Below are 21965 nucleotides of genomic sequence, written 5' to 3' on the forward strand. Positions count from 1 at the left end.
TTGAGGGGATGTCAGTGATGAATGTCATAGTAATTAACAATGATCAAGATAATCCATAATCTAATCACTAGGCAATAACCACACCAGTTTATTAAAAGGGATTATAAATGTATTTCCCTATATTAACAATGCTAATGTCATAGAAACAACTCTTAAACATAAATGATAAGCATATAAAATCAATAATGGCTGATTAGAACGTCTAATTAACAACACCAATATTTGCAACAGCGATATGTTATACATTAGGGCAAAAGATCAAAAAATGTCACTATAAATCATGAGCATGTAAATTATAAATTCCCTCACTAATCATTAATTAGCATTAACATGTTGGGCTTCATGTAAAAAGAATTTAGAAACACAAATTTAGAAAACCATACTGACTCGGGTTATAATAAAAATTACTATCATTATGCAGCAGTTAATTTATAAGATGCAGCTGGTACCTGTAAAACAAAAAGACACATATAACAACACAATTTCATACATTACCCATAGAACAACAACATGCAATCTACTTCAGCAAGGGGACACCATCAGGTAAGTTTTCATAGAGTCTGGCCTACATCTCTTACCCATAACAACATGCACTGCCCTCTAACTTCCCATTTAGCATCTTAAAAGTTCCCAAGTTAGAAATCGTCACAATGTCACCAACAGATGTTCCAAAGCCATGGAAAGGGAAAGAGGCTAGAAAATGACGTCTACATGCAGGGGTGGCTCTTATATGTCTCCAATCACTCACCTCTTGGACAGTACGAGACCAACGCTGAGCCACTTAACAGCAGCTGTCACTGCTGCTAAAATTCTCCCTATTCAGTGTGGCTACTGAGGATATTCAAAAGGTGAAGAATTTGTTGTTAAGAGTATCCACCAAAAGAGTGCTACTGTGGGTAAATAAAGTGTTCTTCCATAATAGATAGGGACATTTTACCTAATCATGTCATATAACCAGTGCTTCCCACCGCTTCTGTTGTACCACTAGCCTTCTGTGTTTGTGCTCCATTTTTGGTGACGGTGACAGTGAAAAAGCCTACAAGAAGTCTGATATTTATTAAGTCTGAAAACTTATAGTAGGCTGGCATTGTTTTATTTTAGTAATGCTGCATTAATTAATCCATGCACTTAATTTATCATATTTTTAATAAAAGCAACAAACGAATATTATGGGTTACAATTTTAAACATTATCCACTCTCTGGAGAGAAGAAGAAAGCAAACCGGGAACAGAAAACCTTAGTCTCCAAATTTTTATAGGAATAAAAACATTACAACAGTGAATAAGAAATGTTAGGATTCACACTTAGCACTGCCATCACAGGAACGGGGGGCTCTAAGATCTGCCGGTAATACGGCGTTGGACATATAAGTGAGCATGGCTACTCACAGTGGCCTTTGCAATCACAATAGTATTAAATAGTAATAAATAGTATCAAATGTAATTATTAGTTTACAGTAGTAAGCAGGTAATATGTGGTTATCAACCAGGGAGAAAGACGCTGTACACTTGTATAGGAGACCAAATGCCTTGTCAAATCACTGCTTATCAGGGTTGTGCATTTTAAGGACTCCTAGCTTACTACTTTTGAGGCATGTTTAATGTTAGTTATGTGTATTCTAATAATTTTGTGATTAGAACGTGTGCAGCATCACAGTTTTCCACAGCAGTATGAATGCAGGGAAGTTGGAACGTCTTTGCTTTTTTGTTTGTGTTTGACTCGGAAAAATACAGCAATGAGAATCCACTGTATTAACCCTGGCAAGCCTTGTATGCTGATTGGTTTGTGTTTATGGAAATATTTGGGTTTCTGACATTCTGGCCATTTCAATGTCCCTTGTATTTCTAGAATATGGGAGTGCCATAATTTTTGCTAATTGTACAGGGAGTGCAGAATTATTAGGCAAATGAGTATTTTGACCACATCATCCTCTTTATGCATGTTGTCTTACTCCAAGCAGTATAGGCTCGAAAGCCTACTACCAATTAAGCATATTAGGTGATGTGCATCTCTGTAATGAGAAGGGGTGTGGTCTAATGACATCAACACCCTATATCAGGTGTGCATAATTATTAGGCAACTTCCTTTCCTTTGGCAAAATGGGTCAAAAGAAGGACTTGACAGGCTCAGAAAAGTCAAAAATAGTGAGATATCTTGCAGAGGGATGCAGCACTCTTAAAATTGCAAAGCTTCTGAAGCGTGATCATCGAACAATCAAGCGTTTCATTCAAAATAGTCAACAGGGTCTCAAGAAGCGTGTGGAAAAACCAAGGCGCAAAATAACTGCCCATGAACTGAGAAAAGTCAATCGTGCAGCTGCCACGATGCCACTTGCCACCAGTTTGGCCATATTTCAGAGCTGCAACATCACTGGAGTGCCCAGAAGCACAAGGTGTGCAATACTCAGAGACATGGCCAAGGTAAGAAAGGCTGAAAGACGACCACCACTGAACAAGACACACAAGCTGAAACGTCAAGACTGGGCCAAGAAATATCTCAAGACTGATTTTTCTAAGGTTTTATGGACTGATGAAATGAGAGTGAGTCTTGATGGGCCAGATGGATGGGCCCGTGGCTGGATTGGTAAAGGGCAGAGAGCTCCAGTCCGACTCAGACGCCAGCAAGGTGGAGGTGGAGTACTGGTTTGGGCTGGTATCATCAAAGATGAGCTTGTGGGGCCTTTTCGGGTTGAGGATGGAGTCAAGCTCAACTCCCAGTCCTACTGCCAGTTCCTGGAAGACACCTTCTTCAAGCAGTGGTACAGGAAGAAGTCTGCATCCTTCAAGAAAAACATGATTTTCATGCAGGACAATGCTCCATCACACGCGTCCAAGTACTCCACAGCGTGGCTGGCAAGAAAGGGTATAAAAGAAGGAAATCTAATGACATGGCCTCCTTGTTCACCTGATCTGAACCCCATTGAGAACCTGTGGTCCATCATCAAATGTGAGATTTACAAGGAGGGAAAACAGTACACCTCTCTGAACAGTGTCTGGGAGGCTGTGGTTGCTGCTGCACGCAATGTTGATGGTGAACAGATCAAAACACTGACAGAATCCATGGATGGCAGGCTTTTGAGTGTCCTTGCAAAGAAAGGTGGCTATATTGGTCACTGATTTGTTTTTGTTTTGTTTTTGAATGTCAGAAATGTATATTTGTGAATGTTGAGATGTTATATTGGTTTCACTGGTAATGATAAATAATTGAAATGGGTATATATTTTTTTTTGTTAAGTTGCCTAATAATTATGCACAGTGATAGTCACCTGCACACACAGATATCCCCCTAACATAGCTAAAACTAAAAACAAACTAAAAACTACTTCCAAAAATATTCAGTTTTGATATTAATTAGTTTTTTGGGTTCATTGAGAACATGGTTGTTGTTCAATAATAAAATTAATCCTCAAAAATACAACTTGCCTAATAATTCTGCACTCCCTGTATATACTTTGCCCTGAAACTGACGAATATGCCTGACCAGAGTTTCTCATTCAGAAATGAAGGACAGTCTCTTGTCCACCCACTAATTTGTAATCGAGTATGTTGTGATTGCTGTTTAAACTTCTTAAATCTACAGGACATCGTGGCGGTGGCTTTGGAGGACGTGGAGGTGGCTTTAGGGGTCGGGGAGGTTTCCAGGGCGGCAGTGGACCAAAGGACGGAGACTGGGTCTGCCCAAACCCGTAAGATAATGTTTTGAACGTGTGCAAAATATGTGTTTTGATATACATTCAGTGGAACTGAGGTTTATATTTTTCCCTCTAGTTCATGCGGTAATGTGAATTTTGCCAGACGGAATTCCTGCAATCAGTGCAACGAGCCCAGACCAGATGATGGGCGACCATCAGGAGGAGGTGAGTTTGCACTAAATCTTCTCTTGGGTATAGGGGGAAAATGCTGGGATTTTGGTGTATTTCTAACTGCCTCTACCTAATGGGTAATATTGAAGCAATATTTACAGAAAATGTGTTTCTCTGCCTTTTGTTATGTTGTTAACCCCCACCCCACCAAACTTGGAGAAGCTGTGATTGAGGATTATTACTAAAGATATGATTGTTTTTAGAAAATTATTTAACAGCTCTTGCTCATTTTTTATGCCGTGTCCCATTAACTACTTTTCAAGAATATCACTTGAAACCAGTAGACAATCTGCTGAGAACAGGGTGATGTAAAAAGTTCCTGAACAATGGAATTTTGGTTCCAATCCCGTTCAGGGGATTTCCACTAAAGTGGAACAGCCAACAATATTGGCCTTTACCCCTCTTCTATCAAGAAGAAACCATAGGAAGCGGATGCCTAAGAAGTGCATCAGTCCAGTTCCTCCAGAATGATCCGAGTCATGACATGTCATGGTTTCTGCTGAGACCACAGCTAAGGAATGTTTTCAAAACGCCTGACTAAGCTCAATGGAAGTATTTGAAAGACCCGCTGTCCGTGCCTCTACATACAGGCTGGGAAAACAGTGAAGGATGTTCTTTATAGTCACCAGGCAAGTTTGTGACAATATTCATTTTCTTGGAAAGCGACTAACCGCCGAGGTCTTCATTAATATAATATTTGGCTAGGTGGGCCGACTGTTATATCACAGATCAAGTTGTCCCCTATAAAACGGTAAGGTAAAGTGTATGTATACTGCATAACTGGAAGTATCTTGTAGAGAAATGGTTTTTTGCCGGTTCATCCCCTCTTTTTGATGATCTGGGTGCTGGATTTTCGACTCTGATGTGCACTAGGCCCTGCTGTCCAGGATCCAGTTAAGGAGCTCGGACTCATTAACTCACATGGAGTTGCATTAGCCATCGCACTAAATGCTAACTTCCAGTTCGGACTATCAAAGATATTACTCCAGGGTATCAAATTAATTGTTGCATTACACTGAATCATTGTTGAAGTCTGATTTAAAGTACTTTTTAAAGCAAATGTGACTTTAGAAAGTCAACACTTTGCTGCCCAGACCTCTGATAGCCTTCCTTACTGTCTGTATATTTTTTCACAGCTGAGACAACAGGCTGCCTGCCTCAGTGAAGCAGATGCAAGTCACACCTCAACAGTGCTTCTTCTTTTTGTAGATAGACCGGTTGGCATCTCCACCAGATGGGTGGAAACCCGTTGCAGAACTGGGTTTCGAGGAGTAGTGCCTCTTTATGCTGTGTATTCCGCAGGGGTGTTCCTTGAGCTCCTCACAGGGGTAGAAGGCTTGCACCATCTTGGATTTGGATATAAACGGGTGTCCGGGGATTGTTTGTTGGTTAAATCCCCAGGAAGTTGTGTTAAGTGGGAAGGATTGCTTTTGTGGGAAATATTACCCTGTAGGCTAGTTAGTTCTCCACTTCCAGAAACATGATTATGGCATGAAAGTGACACCCTAGATGCACAGTCCTCAGATAACTGACTGGAAAAAAAGACAGGAGGACTGACCTGCTGCTCCCTGTAACCGGTAAAGAGAGGCTCTGCCAAAGACTGGCCTGCACCCAAGGGTCCTACAAAGAGGACTGTGCCTACCTTGCCTGCTTGTGGACAAGAACTGCACTTGTGCCAGGACTGAAGTCGTGACTTCAAGGGCTAGTTGGCTAACCTCCTGTTATACATCAGGACGACCAAATGCTAAAGAAACTGCACCCCTCGAGAGCCCAGTTGCCCAGGAAGGTCTGACCCCTGCTGGACACAGAAGTACCTGCTGTGGCACTAAATCCCAACCTTCCTGGGGTGTCCCCAAGTCCATGGGGCCCATAGCAGAATTGTAAGTGGACCCTGTCCAGCAGAAAGAAAAGATGTGCATACCTGTAAGCAACCACTGGGACTGATTTCACAAGAGGGCCAGTTAGCTATTGATGACGGGACCTTCAATAGGCACCACTGCTGCATTGTGGGAGATAAAACCCTGAGGCAGGAGACTACCCCTGATACCTGTGGGTACCAGGATGGTCCCAGGAACACTCACTGCACCTATTCAACTTCCTCAGCATCCTGTATCCCAGCATCAGGACCACTACTTTGCTGGACCATAGTAAAAGAGAAAAGTGCACTGAGGACCCTGAAACTGCTGAACTCAATAAGTAGTTGTTTCCCTGGACCTAAGCGGTCACTATGACTGACTGCCAACCCGCTGTAGCCTATCTGAGATAAGATTGGTGGTCATTCTGGCCCATTGGTTTAGAATGCGCTAAACCGATTATATCAATTTATTGTACTTAAAATAACGTACTTACCTTACTGTATCTCTGGTTACCCTCAAGAGATTTTTGTTGTTTTGGTGACTAAAGTGCCTTTAAAATGATTTGCCTCCTTTTTGGATAAAAGGAGCTTCCAAGTGTGTAAGGGGAGTTTCTTTTCTGCCTCCCATCCTCAAAAACAAGGTATACCACATGGTTCAGCCTTACGCCCTACTTTCTTCAATCTTTGTCTTCCCACTTTGAGATTATATGCTCACATGCCTTCTCTGTGGTGCCATACATAGATGGCACACAGATCATTCTTACTTGCACCAGGTACAGCAACCATTTCCTGTCAACTTAATTCAGGCTTAGGGCAGGTCATGGATTGGACGTCTGCCAACAACCTAAAACTCGACTGCAACAAAACTGAAGTACTTGTTGTTGGCAACAATTCTTCCATCTGAATGGAAATCTGTTGGCCTAACTCCTTTGGGGAACATCCTTCCCCTAAATCGGTAGTGAAAAGTCTGGGTGTTCTAATAGCTAACAAACTTATGATGGAAGCGTAGGCTAGGAAATTAGCTGCCAGTTGTTTCTGTCTGCTGAGAACTCTCCTAAAAACTCTGGGATGGTTACCTTCTTTCACACAGAGTGGTACTTCAAGGTCTGATTCAGTCATGTCTATACTATGGGCTTTCACTATACCTTGGAAGCCGCCAAGCAGCGATGCAAACACTTCAGAGGATCCAAAATGCAGCTGCTCGTACTCTTCCGGGGCTACCAGCATTATACTGGCTACCAGTATACGATGGAATACAGTTTAAGAGGCTATGTATAGCACATGGGGCAAACAGGAAGGAACTGTTGCAATTTCTTCTACATCCCTACTGGTCTGGTATATCATTGCTTTCCGCAACTCAATGTCTACTCACTTTTCCCAGAATCAAAGCCAGGCATGGAGGACATTCATTTTCGTATGTAATTCCTAAGGTGTGCACACCCTACCAGCAACACTCGCGAAGAACTGAGTTTCCCGAAACAGTTTACAACATTTCTGTTCTGCTAGCATGTAGTGTGCCGAGCCAGAGCCTGACAAGACCTAGAGCTCTGGGGAGCATGTTGGGTAGCTACATACGATATAGAAGTGACAAGGATTGAATAGAAATAGAATATCAAAACAGACAGTGGTCATTAGTAGTAATATTAACAATGCATAGAACCAAATGCCAGTTTTACTAAATCAGGTAATATAAACAAACAATTTAAAAACACATAGCGGTGCACTGAGTATTAGTGTGGACAAACATGCTCAGTTTTAAGTGATACACAGGTGATTGACAGTGATCAAAAAATGTATCCACAAATCAAGAATAACACAGACCATCAGGAAGAACAGATGTACAATTTATTGGGGTGCATGTTTTATGGAAGATGACGTTTCGGTCCCCTTATGAATTGATGGGATCATCATCCATACTCGAAACAATACCAAGGCAAACAGAATAAAAAACGAGTGATGAAGGGTGCACTAATGGAAATTGCAAATTGCCAGTTGTGATGAGGTCCGAAATCATTATGCTGCCTCAATTGGAAAGAAACAGGTTGCTGCAATCAGTGCTGTGATCAGTGCTGGGGGTTTGGGAAGGACAGTGATCAGTCCGAGATGCCAAAGTGCACGTTGAGTGGTATTTTCACACTGCAACTTCGAACAGAGAGAAGCTGAACACAAGAGAATGCCACAATCAGTGTGGTGGATCTGGAAAGGACCCTGATCGGTCTGATATGCTGTCCAAGGTCTAACCTTGCACAATAACTTTGGTGTCTCAGACCCATTGTGGTCCTTTGCTGCTGTGATAGACTGCTTTTCAAGAGGTAGCAGCAAAGTGGATCCTTAAAAAAAAAAAAAAAACTCAACATGAATTTGAAAGACCCGTACCCCAAATCACATTTGGTGTCTGGAAATGGACTATAAGAACAGGAGGTTGAGACCCCAAAAAATTGTCATCTGCCAAGCAGCCAGGTGGGATGTGTGAGGAGGGAAGCTCTGCAAGGTCTGTCAGTCTTCCTGCTGGGCGATTGGACATCACCCAGGGAAACCAAGACCACCTGCCATGGAACACCAGTTCCTGCCTGGTTGCCTAGATCAGTGTGCCATCTGAGGATGATGAGAGCTTTGGATCGAGCAAGGTCAAGTGAGGAGACCTGTCGAGGGGACACCCTGTGCAAGGTGTGAGGAAACGGCTGCTGCACCAATCAGGTCATTGTACCCCCCTTCATCCCACCTACCCGTGTGGCAGAAGAGGGTCTCCGTGAATAGAACTGTGGGTTGGAGCACATGCGTAGTGGTGAAGTTGGCAACACCCTGATGCCAGGAGGGGCCACTGTGAAGGAGACTGCCATGCGATTAAGGCTGTAGCCTTGTGCGGTAGCGGGCAGCATTCCCGTTTGCCAGGAGGGGCTGTTGTGCAAGACTTTACTGTGCTGTTTGGGCCACAGATTGTGTACTATGGGATATGATAACCCTGTATGCCAGAGGGGCTCACTGGGAGCACCATGTACTGCAACCTGATCTGCCAGCGTCCACTGGGGAAGCGAGGACACTGTGAAAGCACCTGCGGACCCTCACCTAGATGAGGGACCATAGACAAGATCCTCGCAATCCCCACCAGGAGAACAGGATGCTTACCCTGCAGGAGGAGGCAGAGAGAGCCTCTAGTCCCTACAACAGCGTGACTGCGAATGAGAGAGAGACTGTACCCCTAAGTGTAGTCGCCGGGGTTGCACGTGGCTCTCACTTGGACTTTTCTGCAGCCGCTGCATGCACCCACGGACGGGGCACAGTCAGGAAATCGAGACGCTTCATCCTGCCACTACAGATAACACTGATTTTGGTACTATCTGCTGTGATGGAACTTGGTTCTAAGTTAGCCCAGTAGCAATGGAACACTATTGGCTTTAAATTAGTCAAAGTGGACTCTGATAACTACTGGGGCATACCCTGGTTGTTACCAATAGTGAATGGGGAATAACCACTATTGCTCGAGCCGGGAGGAAGTGGGACAGGGTACAGTGAACAATATACCAGAGCCTGACCTCAGAGTGGACTGTGTAATTGTGTGTGGATGTCGTATTTATTCCTGTGTGTGGTATGCCATAAAAATAAAGTATTTGGCTGGACAGTGATTGATGGCTGCTGCCACGTGCATGTTGAGTTGTGAGCCTGTGTTCACTAATCTGTATCCATAGTAGAACGGGCCTTGGGACATCAGGAGTAAAATACCTCAACCCCCACGATTGGGCCCAATAGCCGCTGGGCCAGCTGAAAGGGGTTCTAAATGCCTAGATGTCATAGAAATGCAGCCACCAGTGCCAAACATTTGTTAAAGCTTCTCTGCGCTGACTTTACGGCAGTATTCAAAATTGTTACTGGTGACAGCCCACTTCAAATCCCATGAATTTGATGCTTCGGTGTAGGGATGTGGAAATAGGTGTAACGGGATCTAAAGATATACTGAACTCCCCTTCCAAAGGAGCTGAAAACATTTTTAATCTTAGCATGCGAAACAACTGCTTCTGCAGGACTACTTTGATCTTTACTTTTTCACTAGACTACAAACCTACATTCTTTTGACTATTGGGAAGTAGCTTTATAGCCCCATTTCATATCAGTCTAAGGATATGTTGACGTTTGACCCTGGGTAACAGAGGCTGTGGAGGACACTGAATGAATTTGAGAAAATAATCCAGTTGGATCTGTTGTATAACCCATGTGTCCAACCTAATTCATACCAGCTAATGCTAGAAAGTTGATTTTTCCCTTAGGGGTCTGTACCCCTGAGAAATAGGAGGAGTGGTGGTCGGTATCAAAGAGGAGTCTGTCCCTACGTCCTGTGTCTTAGGATTTTGGCTGGCTCCCTTCTTTTTGCCTAAGTTGTGGCCTGGTGAACTCTCTGTAAGCCTGCTGCTGTGGTCCATAGTGATTCCAACAGCGAGCCTGTGATTGCTGCCATTGGTACAGTTGGTAGTAAAATGTCTGGTTTCCTCCACAATATAGAATCCGATGTCTTCTTCTAGCAACTCAAAAGGGCTGGAAGTATAGTTGCTGCACGCCCCTGGGGAATCGGAGCACATCTGTGTCTGGATTTATATATAGGAGTGCTTTTCAAATAGAATCACATGGAATAGCATGTCTAAGGTACAATGTTGGATTTCTGGTCTGGAAGAAGATGCTCAAAGTCATTCATGCCTTCCAAGCACTGCTAATCCAGCAGGTTGTCGGAATCCACTGTTGGCTATATCTGTGGTAGCCATGGAAACCATCTATAATGGCCATCCCTACAGTATTGTCTTGTGTGATGAAAATGTTGTGGTACAGTATCAGTCATCCTGCAGAGAGAGAGAACATTTTTTCTCTGTTTCGTGGCATTTGACAATCAGTAGAAGTTGGCTGGAAGCAGGTCTGAGTGGGTCTTCTGCATCAGACTCTCCTTCTGGTTCAGTTTATAGGAGCTTAGCAGCAGGCTGAGGGAGAACTCTATAAGGGGAGGTATATATTCCAGCATTGACGGACTTTCTCGTTAGATGTCATTGCAAGTGCTTACTTTATTGCTCTAAGTTATTTGGTCTTCTCAGTAGAGATCTCTGAGAACGAAGTCAGCATTGAAAGTGAAGTGGGTTATGAGGGCTGAAGTTCCTTGGTGGATGGCGGAAGAGCTAGCAGCATACGCATAGTAGCTGGTCATGTTGAGGTGAGGAAGCAATGGCTTTGAGATTTTTAAGAGTGAATTTGGCACACTGAAGCAGGATACTCATAGGAAGTAAAAGCTAGTTTGTCTGCAGAAGATGTATTTTAGTGCTTTAAAGGATTTTGCGCACTATCATGCCTTCTTTTCCTGTACTGTAGGAGCATTTACGGTACACATCCTCAAAAGAGGCCATGACGTGGATTCTATGTTTTTGAAGCTACCTGAGGAGCATACCCTCCCAGTTGCTGGATCTTTGCAGTAGAGTTTTTGCTAATTTTGCTATCTCTTGTGGCTTTGACAGTGGCTGTACAAACACATTTCATGAGGGTCATCAGTGTAGACCCTTTGTTTACCACACGTCTCACAGACCTTAAAGGTACCTTCCTTAGATGTTTCTTCATAGTACCAGGAATAAACTAGGTCGGTGGTTACCAATGGACTGACACATACAACACCCAAGGGAAAGTTATTCAGGATTAAGGGATTAAGATAGTAATTTGTAGAAAAATTGAATTATCCTAAATTTGAGCAAAGCTTCAGGATTCCTTTTCCACACAGCATACAGTAGAATCTGAGGTGAGATAACCCCTTTGAGGGGTACTCTTAAATCACTGACTGCATTTTGGGTCTTTTTCAATGAGGGGAATGCACATCTAAAGTCCTACTGGTATAAACCCTTTTCAGCTAAGTTATACTCACTCTACTGTTTTAAACTTGCTTTGGGTCTCCCACCTCAATGATGGGAAATTAATCAGGCACTTGAGTTAATCTATGAAAGATACATTGCTGATGAACTGTTATTTGTTTAGTAACAGAATTAACTTTGATAAATCATTGCAAAAATCTTGTTGACCAAATATACTTTTGAAAAGTGTATATTTGTTTAATGATGTGACTGTGGATAGATTTTTTAAAAAATGAACAGCTCCCTTGTGGCTTTAATTATCAGTGCCCAGTTGCTTTTTTCTTATTTTTGATTTTTTTTCTTCTTATTTTTGTATTACAGATCGTGGGAGGGGAGGTTATGGAGGAGATAGAGGCTTCAGGGGTCGTGGTGGCAGAGGTGGCGACCGAGGAGGTGGATATGGAGGTAAAATGGGTGGAAGGTGAGTATAAGGATTAGTAATTCTTTTGCGTTTATAAACTGATCTGTTGTAAGTTGTTCCTTGTCCTCCAGCATTGGATCTTTCTCTTATTTACATATGTCAACTATTCCCTATTGTTAAGTTGGGGTTCCTTGGTTGTCATAAATTAGCAGAAGAAATGTTCATATTTACCATACTACCATGTACCTTTTAGTCACCTCTTTTTGTAAGCTGCTAGGGAGTTCCTACGGTGAATAGAGGTTGAACTCAGTTTCCTCTATAGACTTCATAGCTCAAATTTTGTACCACATATGATATGAAAAGGGAACTGTCATAGTCAGTGTAGAAAAGGGCCCCTTCTTGACATGGTCACCCCCAGTGTTTGCCTGGTATTCAATGCAATTTTGACTGAAAGGGCACTGGGTTCCTGCTAACCAGATGTCTTTCCTTAAAAACTGTGCAATTTTTCCCCAGTTGACAATACCTATGGTCCCCTATAAGGCCTTAGTAAATGGTACCCCTGGTGTTTAGGGCATGGGTACCAAAGAGGGTCTTGAAGGGCTGCAGCATGTTTTGTGGCACCCTCAGGGACCCCTCACCTAGCACCTGCAGCCTGCCATTGCAAGGTACTTTATTATGGTATCACAAATACTAAAATAAGCAATACTCCACTAGGAGGTGAGTAACCACACTATTATATACACATTAGAAGTCAGTAATTAACATAGAAAGCAACAGCAAACAGTAAAACAATAGGGCAATAGTGAAGGCCCTAGAGGGAGACCAAACCGAATGTGAAAGGCAGTTCCCCACTCAAGGAAGTGAAATTTGTAGAGGGGTGCTGGAGGAATTAGGAACCCCAAAAGGTAAGTTCCAGGGTGCCCCCCAGCAACTAGAAGAGGAGGGGTAAGTATCTGTTTTTTCCCCAAACCCATAGGTACACTTTGGAAAATGACTGTGCAAGACTGGAAGAAACCAAATGTGGATCCTGACAGAAGAGGACCTGCAAAAGAAGGGGACCAAGTCCAGTTCAAGCTTGAGTGTCCGGTTGTGGCAGGAGCCACTACCCACCCTTCTGGAGATGCAGGACCAGGTTGACGATGGAGACAAAGAGTCAGCTGTGCAGCACCGGAACTGGAGAAGAGTACCAGAAGTGATGCAAACGATATCACACGACGGAAAAAGAGTTGCAGTCAGTGGTGTTGGAAAACCACCAACAAACATTGGCAAAGGCAAAAGTTGCAGATGAGGAGGGGAGCACCAGGATACACTCAGCAGTGAGGAGAGTCGGAAGACGAGGATGCAGGCCCCACAGACATCTCACAGCAGCAGGCACAGGAGTCGCAGTGAGGCCCACTCAGTACACCTGGAGACGAGTTCCATGTCGCTGGAGCACCAGGCAGGAGACTGTGCTTTGCAGGGAAGAGTGCTGAAGACTGGGGCTACACGGAGCCTGAAGATCCCTTGGAGGAGGAACAAACAAGCTGTGGTGGCTGCAAGAGTGCAGTGCACAGGGGTATTGTTCTACAAGGAGAGGCAAAGGCTTACCGTCTCCCAAGTTAGACAGCTGGTAGAGAAGACCAAGGGGACCATTCCAGACCACTGCCTGTGATGCAGGATTCATGCAGTTCCGGAGAGAGTACCCACGCAGCCGGTTGTTGTTGCAGGTGGTGCCTGCGGATGCAGGCGAGTGACTCCTTCACTCCAAGGGAGATTCCTTCTTGCTTCTTGTGCAGGCTGAAGACTCGTCTCCCTCAGAAGATGCACAGCCAGGGAAATGTTGCAGTTGTTGGAAGGAGCCGGAGAAACAATGTTGCAAAGCGGATTTGCCGCTGGAGTTGCAGATTGTTGGTTCCTGAAGGGTCCATTTACAGTTCCGGTGGCCAGAAGATGAAGTAACCAATGCAGAGGAGTCCTGCTGGAATCTTGTACGCCAAATCTGAGGACCCACCCTAGAGGAAGACCCTAAATAGCCCAGAGGGGGACCTAGCAGGGTGACCACCTACCAGGAGGGGGCTGTGACGTCACCTGTCTGACCTGGCCACTCAGATGATCCCCGGGGCCTCTGCCCACCTTGAATTCAAGATGGCAGAATCAAGTGGCCACCTAGGCACCACCCCTAGGCTGGTGATGGACAGGGGAGTAGTTACTCCCCTTTCCATTGTCCAGTTTCCCACCAGAGCAGGGGGTGGCGGTCCCTAGACTGGTGGAAACCGGTTTGTGCAACCAAATGTGCCCTTTAAAGCATACCAGTGGCTTAGGGAGGCTACCCCTCCTAAGCCATGTAAAACTTAGCTTCCTACAACAAGCACTTTCAATTTACCGTGCTTCCCTTCGGCCTTACCAGCGCCCCTCGGGTGTTCACAAATGTGATGGTGGTGGATGCCGCTCATCTGCACAGGTTAGGGGTTTCAGTCTTCCCCTACCTGGGCGACTGGCTGTTAAAGGTGAATACGCCCCAGAGGGGCATCTCCCACCTTTAGACTACGGCGAACCTTCTGCACACGCTGGGGTTCGGTATAAACATCCCAAAGTCACACCTGACTCCCTCTCAGATGCTCGCTTTTATCTGAGCTGTCCTGTGCACACTGCAGTTAAGGGCCTATCCTTCCAAAAAGCGAGTCCAGGATGTTCAGGCTATGATTTCGATGTACTGCAACAAACAGGGCGGAGTGGGGTCCTGGGCCCTTTGTCAAGAGCCTCTGTGCTTCTGGACGTGGTTGGCACATCAGGGCATTACTCTGGTGGTTTAAAATCGGGTGGGCTCTGTGAACGCCAGAGCAGACAAACTCAGCCGTCGCAGCATAGTAGATCATGAATGGCGTCTCCATCCGGAGGTGGTGCAAGGTCTCTTTCAGCAGTGGGGAGAGCCTTGTTTAGATCTGTTCGCCTCCACAGACAGTGCGCAATGTCAGCTGTTTTGCAAGTTAGCGTTTCCAAGGCGACACTAGCTCTGCAATGCTTTTCGTCTCGAGTGGAACTCAGGCCTTCCCGATTATACCACTTCTGAAGTTCTGAAGAAGATCAAGAACGACCAGGCCCAAGTAATCCTTGTGGGTTCATACTGGACATGGAGGGTATGGTATCCAGAACTACTGAGCATGGCCACAGATCCTCTAATCAGACTGCCTCTTCTGAAGGACCTCTTGTCGCAGCAGCAGGGCTCTGCTTTGGGCACCCTTAACGGTTACTTATCAGCTATATCAGCCTTTCTTAGATTGCCAGACAAACCTTCCGTTTTCAAATCTCCGATAGTTGGTAGATTCTTTAAAGGACTTACCCATTTGTTTCCTCCCACTCCATTTATTATGCCCCAGTGGTACCTCATTCTGGTCCTCACTTGATGTGTGCCCCTTTTGAGCTGTTACTTAATTGTCCCTTGTGGCTCTCCACTCTCAAAACTGCATTTCTTGTTGCCACCTGTGCTCGCAGAGTGAGTGAGCTTCAAGCTCTTTCTTCTAAATCCCCATTGTTGTCTGTTCACCCTGACAAAGTGGTGCTTCATACGAGGGCCTCCTTCCTTCCCAAGGTCTTTATGCCTTTTCATGAAGGCCAATCCATCACTTTGCCTACTTTTTACACACCCTTCTCATGAAGAGGAGAGACTCCGACTGGATTGAAAAAGCATTGATGTTCTACCTCAATCGTACAAAAGATTTCCGGGTGAACGATCAGCTCTTTGTTGGGTATGTGAGTGCGAAGAAAGGGAAGGTGGTGCAGAAGCGTACCATCTCAAGATGGGTACTACTTTGCATCAAACTGTGCTACACTTTGGCAAAGAAGCAACCCTCTGAGCGCTCACTCCACAAAAGCAACTGCTGCTTCCACAACGTCAGTATGCGGAGTTCCTGTCCTGTGTATCAGCCAGGCAGCAATGTGGGCATTGCTGCACACGCTCATAAGACATTAATGTCTGGAAAGTCAGGTCCACAGAGTCGGCTACTTTAGTCGTTCGGTCCTGCAGAACCTTTTAGTATGATCTTGATTTGCAGCCCACCACTGAGGATGTTATTGCTTGGGTAGCTGTTCTAAGGTAAGGAATCTGCAACTAGAAGTCTGTGTCAGATGAAGAAGTTACTTAGCTTCGGTAACGATTTATCTGGTAGAGCATATTCTAGTTGCAGATTCCTTACCGACCGACCCACACTCCCCACTTGCGAACTGATTTCTAGGGACAGGGATTCCTTTTTCAGGGCCTTAAGTCTGGCATACCATTTTCAGTGTTCTTCACGGCTCCCCGCTTTGGTGTGGAAAGTCATGAAAAACTGACATCGCTGAGGCAGCGCCTATGTACATCCCTTCTTGGCATGATGGCCTCCTATATTGCCATAGCCCGCCCCCCCCCCCCCCCCCCACCCCCTCCCCCCACCACCGGATTACATGAGTCCATTTTGGGAATGCTTACCAGAGCTATGGTCTAAAGCGGCAGGCCACTGTGACGATCTAGTGTAGATCTGCAGCCTCACTTCTCATTCTATATAGTGGTGGAACAGCAACAACTTGTTGCAGCAGTGATCTTTTTTATGACCCAGTTTCGCAGATGACCATCTTAACGGACGCCTCACTTACGGGGTGGAGGGCACACTTACAGGACCTGACTGTCCAAAGCCAATCGAAACCCAGACACCAGGGTCTCCACATTAATTACCTGCCTAGTGTTGAAGGCTTTCCTGCCCCATCTGACTGACAAGGTTGTCATCATTCAGACGGATAACATGACTGCCAGAAACAGGGCTGCACTGGACCACAATACTTCCGTTTGTAGTTCAGAGGCTGCGGCAGACGTCCCTCACTCTCATTCTGGTAGACTCCTTTTGGGCCCGCCAGCCCTGGCTCATGACCTTGCTGGAGCTCTCAGCGGTTTCGCCCAAGCAGTTGCCAAAAAGGTGGGATCTTCTCGTGCAAGATCATGGAAAATTAGGCACCCACACCCCAGGTTGCTCAATCTTGCAATCTAACTCCTGAAATCCCAGAATTCAGGTATCTTAACCTACCACCCAAATGCGTGAGCATCCTGAAGGGAGCATGCAGACCTACTACACAAACTTATTAGGCTGCTAAATCGAAATGCTTTGTCCATTACTGTCATTCCAAACAAATCAGCCCTTTCACACCCAGCGTTCAAGACATCGCCTGCAACCTAATTCACTCGCAGACGTGTGCTCTGGCCTTCACTTGGCTGCAGTGACTGTTTACCTTCAAAACAGGCAGCACATCTCCCTCTTCTGAATACCAGCTATTAAGGCTTTCATGGAGGGCCTCACAAAGTAATCTTGTCTTTGGTCCCCTTGGCCCCAACATGGAATCGCAACATTGTCCTTTACAAGACTTACGGGCCCCCCATTAGAACCCCTTCAATTTCTTTCTTGGAAGGTGACATTGCTCGTTGCCATCAATTCCCTCTGGTGTATTACTGAGCTCCAGGCATTAACATTAGAAGCTTTCGTTCAAGGACAGAGAGATAAGGTTGTCAGTCGCAACAAACTCAGATTCCTTCCAAAGGTGGTGTCCCGGTTCCACCTTAACCAGTCCATTGAATTTAGTGTTTTCTTTCCATAACCTGACTCTGTGGCGGATTGGGCTCTCCACACCTTTGATGTAAAGCGAACCCTCATGTACTTTATAGGCAGGATAAAACTTTTCAGAGAGACGGTGCAACTCTTTGTTGCATTTTTAAAACCCCATTAAAGGAAGGCTCTATCTAAATCAAGCATAACTAGATGGATAGTCAGATGTATTCAAAGGTGCTATGCAAAAGCCAAAAGGGCTTTGCCTATTCCTCCTAGAGCCCCACTTTACCTGGAAAAGGGGGGACCTTCATGGTTTTCGTGGGGAAACATCCCCATAGCTGACATCTGTAAGGCAGCTGTGTGAACCACAATGTACACATTCACAAGACCCTACTGTGTGGATGTGCTGGCCTGCCAATGGTAGCCAGGCAGTACTTTGTAAGCTGCTTTGGACTTCTGCAACACACACAGGCTACCCACTGCTTTTTTGTGGAGGACTGCTTTACAGTCTGTGCAGAGCTTTTGTATATACAGTTCCACATGCCTTGAACAGAAAATGTTACCCTGTAAGCATGTGTTTGTGGCATGTAGTGGTGTAGACTGACATGCGCATACCCTCCTCCCTGGACACCTGTGGCTGCTCCAGTCATCACGCTTTTATCTACGTTCTCTTTTTTGCACGGATATCGCACAATACATCGCTTTGTTCCACATTCATCCTCACAGTGCAGGAAAGCAAACAATTGAGTCGATGCCCTTGCACATTGCCAACAAGAGGAGTTGTCGCAATCGCTCATCACTCAAAAGATTTCTTTGAAGAAAAACAACTTGCATACAACTGGGCCCAACACTAGATGGTGGAAATATGCACAGCATGTGAATCTACAGCACTACATACCAGGAACAGGTGCTTGCAGGGGTGAGTAAAATTTTTCTTCTAATGGGCATGATGACATCCTCGTATTTGTATGCCCTACTGCCTTCCTGCTTGAGGAAGATTTGAATTTAGTCCATAGGGGAGTACGCCATCCATCATATCCTTACCTCCAATAAGCGCAGAAAATCTTGGGACGAAATTAGCATAACTGAGTCAGTATAGGCACTTCAGGCATCACTTGCTTGATGCAAGGAACTCTACACTCAATGTGGTCGGGTGCCACATAGCACCGGGGACCTGCTAACTACTTCAAAATATGTTTTCAGCTCTAGTGTGATGCCTGGAAAGGGTTAAATGTTAAAGGAAGGAATTTGTATAAGCCAGGATATTGATCAGAAAAAACGTTGTCCAAGGGTAACTTGTTTCTTGTTCATTTTCATTTAATCATCTAACAAACACACAAAACGTGGAAACGTGCACTATGAAGTGCGATGTTTTCTCCCAAAAGACCTAGAATAAAGCTAGTCCCCATGTGCCTCAGTGAAAAGAAAATACATGTAGTGGTGTTTTGTAAATTTGGTACTTTTGAACATCTCCCAGTAATCATTCTACACTAAATTTGTACTTATATCTTTATTTGGTAATAGTTGGTAAGGAATATTGAATTCACTATTGATCACAGAAGCACTCTTTCCTATGCAAATGGTAATTTAGTCTTGCATTCATTAGTAATGGTGAAACATTAGTCCAGGCCTTAAGTCATAATAGAAGTTGGGCATAGACTTTAAAGAAATAAATAGAGAGACCTTCTTTCCTTGGAATAGTGAGGGATGTTTCTGAGGTTGGTGCTATGGTTTTAGAGCTAAAGGAGCTTTGCTACTCGTTTCTGTTGTAATTCACAAGCTGCAAACAATTTTCAGTTCAGGTGTTTCGACTTTGGGACGTTGATTCAAAAGCATATTAGTTTGGCATGTTGAATATAGGTATGGAAAAAAAATGTATGGATTGCTATTTTGTGTGTGGTTTTTTTTAGACCTGTAACGTTATTTTTTTTTTTTTTGTCTTCCTCAGAAACGACTACAGAAATGACCAGCGTGACCGGCCATACTGACCACTTTCTGGATGTTGTCTGTGTTTCATCATTGATATCTTACAATTTGCTCCATGTGCTTAACTATAGCTTCACTTAGGTAGTTGAATTATGGCGTAAAGTACAGTGTTTTCCATGGTGGGAAGGAGTGTTCTTTTTCTTAAATTTCCAAGCATATGTGCATTTCATTTAAACTTCAAAGTTTTCTTTGTTTTTCCATTTTTGAAACTTGCCTGGCTGTAGAGGCTAACAAATTTGAGCACCCTTTGTTGCAAAAATTGTGTTTTGTAATGGAATAAAAGATGATTGTTTTTATCCATGAGACTGCATTTATCCACAAATGTGCATTTAACCAAGAATGTTGCCAGTAGGCGTGTCACAAGTTTTGTATAGATCTTTCATTTAATACAGTTTGTGTTTCGTTGTTCAAAACACCACAACAAAACATGCATGGCACTGCTTTAGAATTTGTGGAACTAAAGTCTCCACACTGGAAGCGGATTTGCAGTGCATTCAGCAGAAAATAAGGAATGGTTTCTTGAGAGGGATAAGGAACAAATAAAGGATATTTTTTAATCTACCATGATAATACCTATCAGCAATACACACATTTGAAATCTAGGTCTAGATTTACAAATAACTAAAAATGTAACCTTTGTTTTCCTAGCAAATGGATAGTTTATTACACAATTAATTACAACCCTTATGTTAAAACAGGTAAGGCTTTACATTGTGCATGTAGGGCCACGAAGACTTTCATTGCTATTTGCTTCTGTATTTTGACTTGACTTTAGTAATTTTCAGTCTCCTTGTGTGATTGTTTTTGTAGTTTCTGTATTGTAGGCCAAGGGAATAATCTAGTCAAGATGTATTTGTTCTTATATAATTGTTTTAATTAATTGTGTAATAAACTATCTATCCTATCAAATAGATTCAGGATCCCAGAGATCTCAGATTTTCTGATATGTTTGTTGCACACGTATGTTTTGAGTAAATTCTTTAACACTCACATACTCTTGACATTTTTTCAACCTTTTGTTCAGTAGTCAGAGGCCTAGATGATTTCCACTTTTCTGTAATAAGAGACCTAACTATGACCATTGTAATGAAAATATGCTTAATTTGAACATTACATAGACCTGCTTTATCTGAGGAGTAAGCAAAGATGGATTAGGCTTAAACAATGTCAATTTGGACTGTTTGACTTAGTGCTGAAAGTTTCCTGACAGAATTTACACAAGTGTGGGCAAGTCCAAAACATATGCGTCCACTCTCCCAATGCCTGGCTAGTGCACTTAATTTAAATAAAAATGCTGATATTAAATAAAGTAGCATTTTACTGAAAAAATGCACTAGAATTAACACACAATATGAACTCATTAAATGTGTGCTTCCCCATACTTTTTCATTTAAATCAGTTTCCCTAACCAATTTATTAGATATTTTCTCAAAAGGACCTAAGAGTGGTGCTGTTGAAATTTTAACTTATACCCTTCTATTAAGACTTGAGTGTCATCCAAAGGATATCAGCCGAATCGTCTAGTTTGCTTTGTATGGTTTTATCTATAAAGCTAACCAATTTGTACATTAGATCTGCATAACCAGCTCTGCGCAACGCCTGGCTCAGAAAACCATTTTTTGGTTTCCAAATCCGTTATTACAACATCACCTAATAAAAGGATCCCTTTTCCCGCCATCTCTTAATTTCTGAAGAGGCCAAAAAGGAAAAAAATTAAACCACAACTCGCTAATTGATTAAAGGAATATTCAAAGACTCATTAATTGATTAAAGGAATATTGAAGGACTTATAAAATTGGTATTTTCTAAAATTAAATAAATTAATAAATAAAAAACTTAGAAAAATAATGAATAAAAGCTTTGTACATTGTACTCTTCCGATTTTTTAGGAAATCTGAGAGCACATTATATATCTGTTATCAAATGTTCTAGCCTGATTTCAGTTTTTCTGTTTTGCAGCATGAATTTGAATTTTCTGGATTCACATTCCGTGCATTATGCTGTTGTTGGATCCGGAAACGTTTGTTAGTCTTTTTTTTTTTTTTTTTTTGGGCGTCATCTATGGCAGTTTGATGCTATGCCTATCCTCTTGTGATGTCAGATGTGCACCCAGAAGCCTCTTTGTGGTCCCCATCTTCAGAGGCTTTTTTTTTTTTTCCTCCACCATTGGGTCTGGAAGCATCAGTCAAAGCTCTGTGGACGCCGAAGAGCCAGAAATTTTAATAATCATCGAGAACCGAGTGAAAGATTTTACCATAAGGGACATCTGTGAAATTAAAAGGACAAAAAAATGAAAAACAAAAAAGCAAGAAAAGCACTTGGATGGGTGACCTCACGGTCAGAGAATGCACCAACAGAACAGTGGACCCACTGAGGCAAATGGAGAACCCCCCCTTTAGGTTCTGCCACAAGTGCCACCACAGTTTGCCCAGAGCGACAGCTATCAGGTCTGTAGCATCTGCCTACCTAGGGATCATATCA

The 21965-nt window shown here is 43.6% G+C and overlaps 1 protein-coding gene across 4 annotated transcripts in view; it reads left to right on the forward strand.

Annotated features, from left to right (window-relative positions):
* Positions 1-19780, forward strand: part of TAF15 (TATA-box binding protein associated factor 15) — a 368603-nt gene extending 348823 nt beyond the window's left edge. For 3 of the 4 annotated variants that reach the window (XM_069226735.1, XM_069226732.1, XM_069226733.1), the window contains 4 exons: positions 3581-3686; positions 3769-3857; positions 11910-12009; positions 19447-19780. In XM_069226735.1, the coding sequence (XP_069082836.1) occupies positions 3581-3686; positions 3769-3857; positions 11910-12009; positions 19447-19486 (335 nt within the window). In that variant the 3' untranslated portion in view covers positions 19487-19780. The remainder of the gene's footprint in view (positions 1-3580; positions 3687-3768; positions 3858-11909; positions 12010-19446) is intronic. The other variant, XM_069226731.1, reaches the window with a different exon arrangement.
* Positions 19781-21965: the final 2185 nt, after the last annotated feature.

The sequence above is a fragment of the Pleurodeles waltl genome, chromosome 3_2 (assembly GCF_031143425.1).
Source record: "Pleurodeles waltl isolate 20211129_DDA chromosome 3_2, aPleWal1.hap1.20221129, whole genome shotgun sequence".
Taxonomy (NCBI): Eukaryota; Metazoa; Chordata; class Amphibia; order Caudata; family Salamandridae; genus Pleurodeles; species Pleurodeles waltl.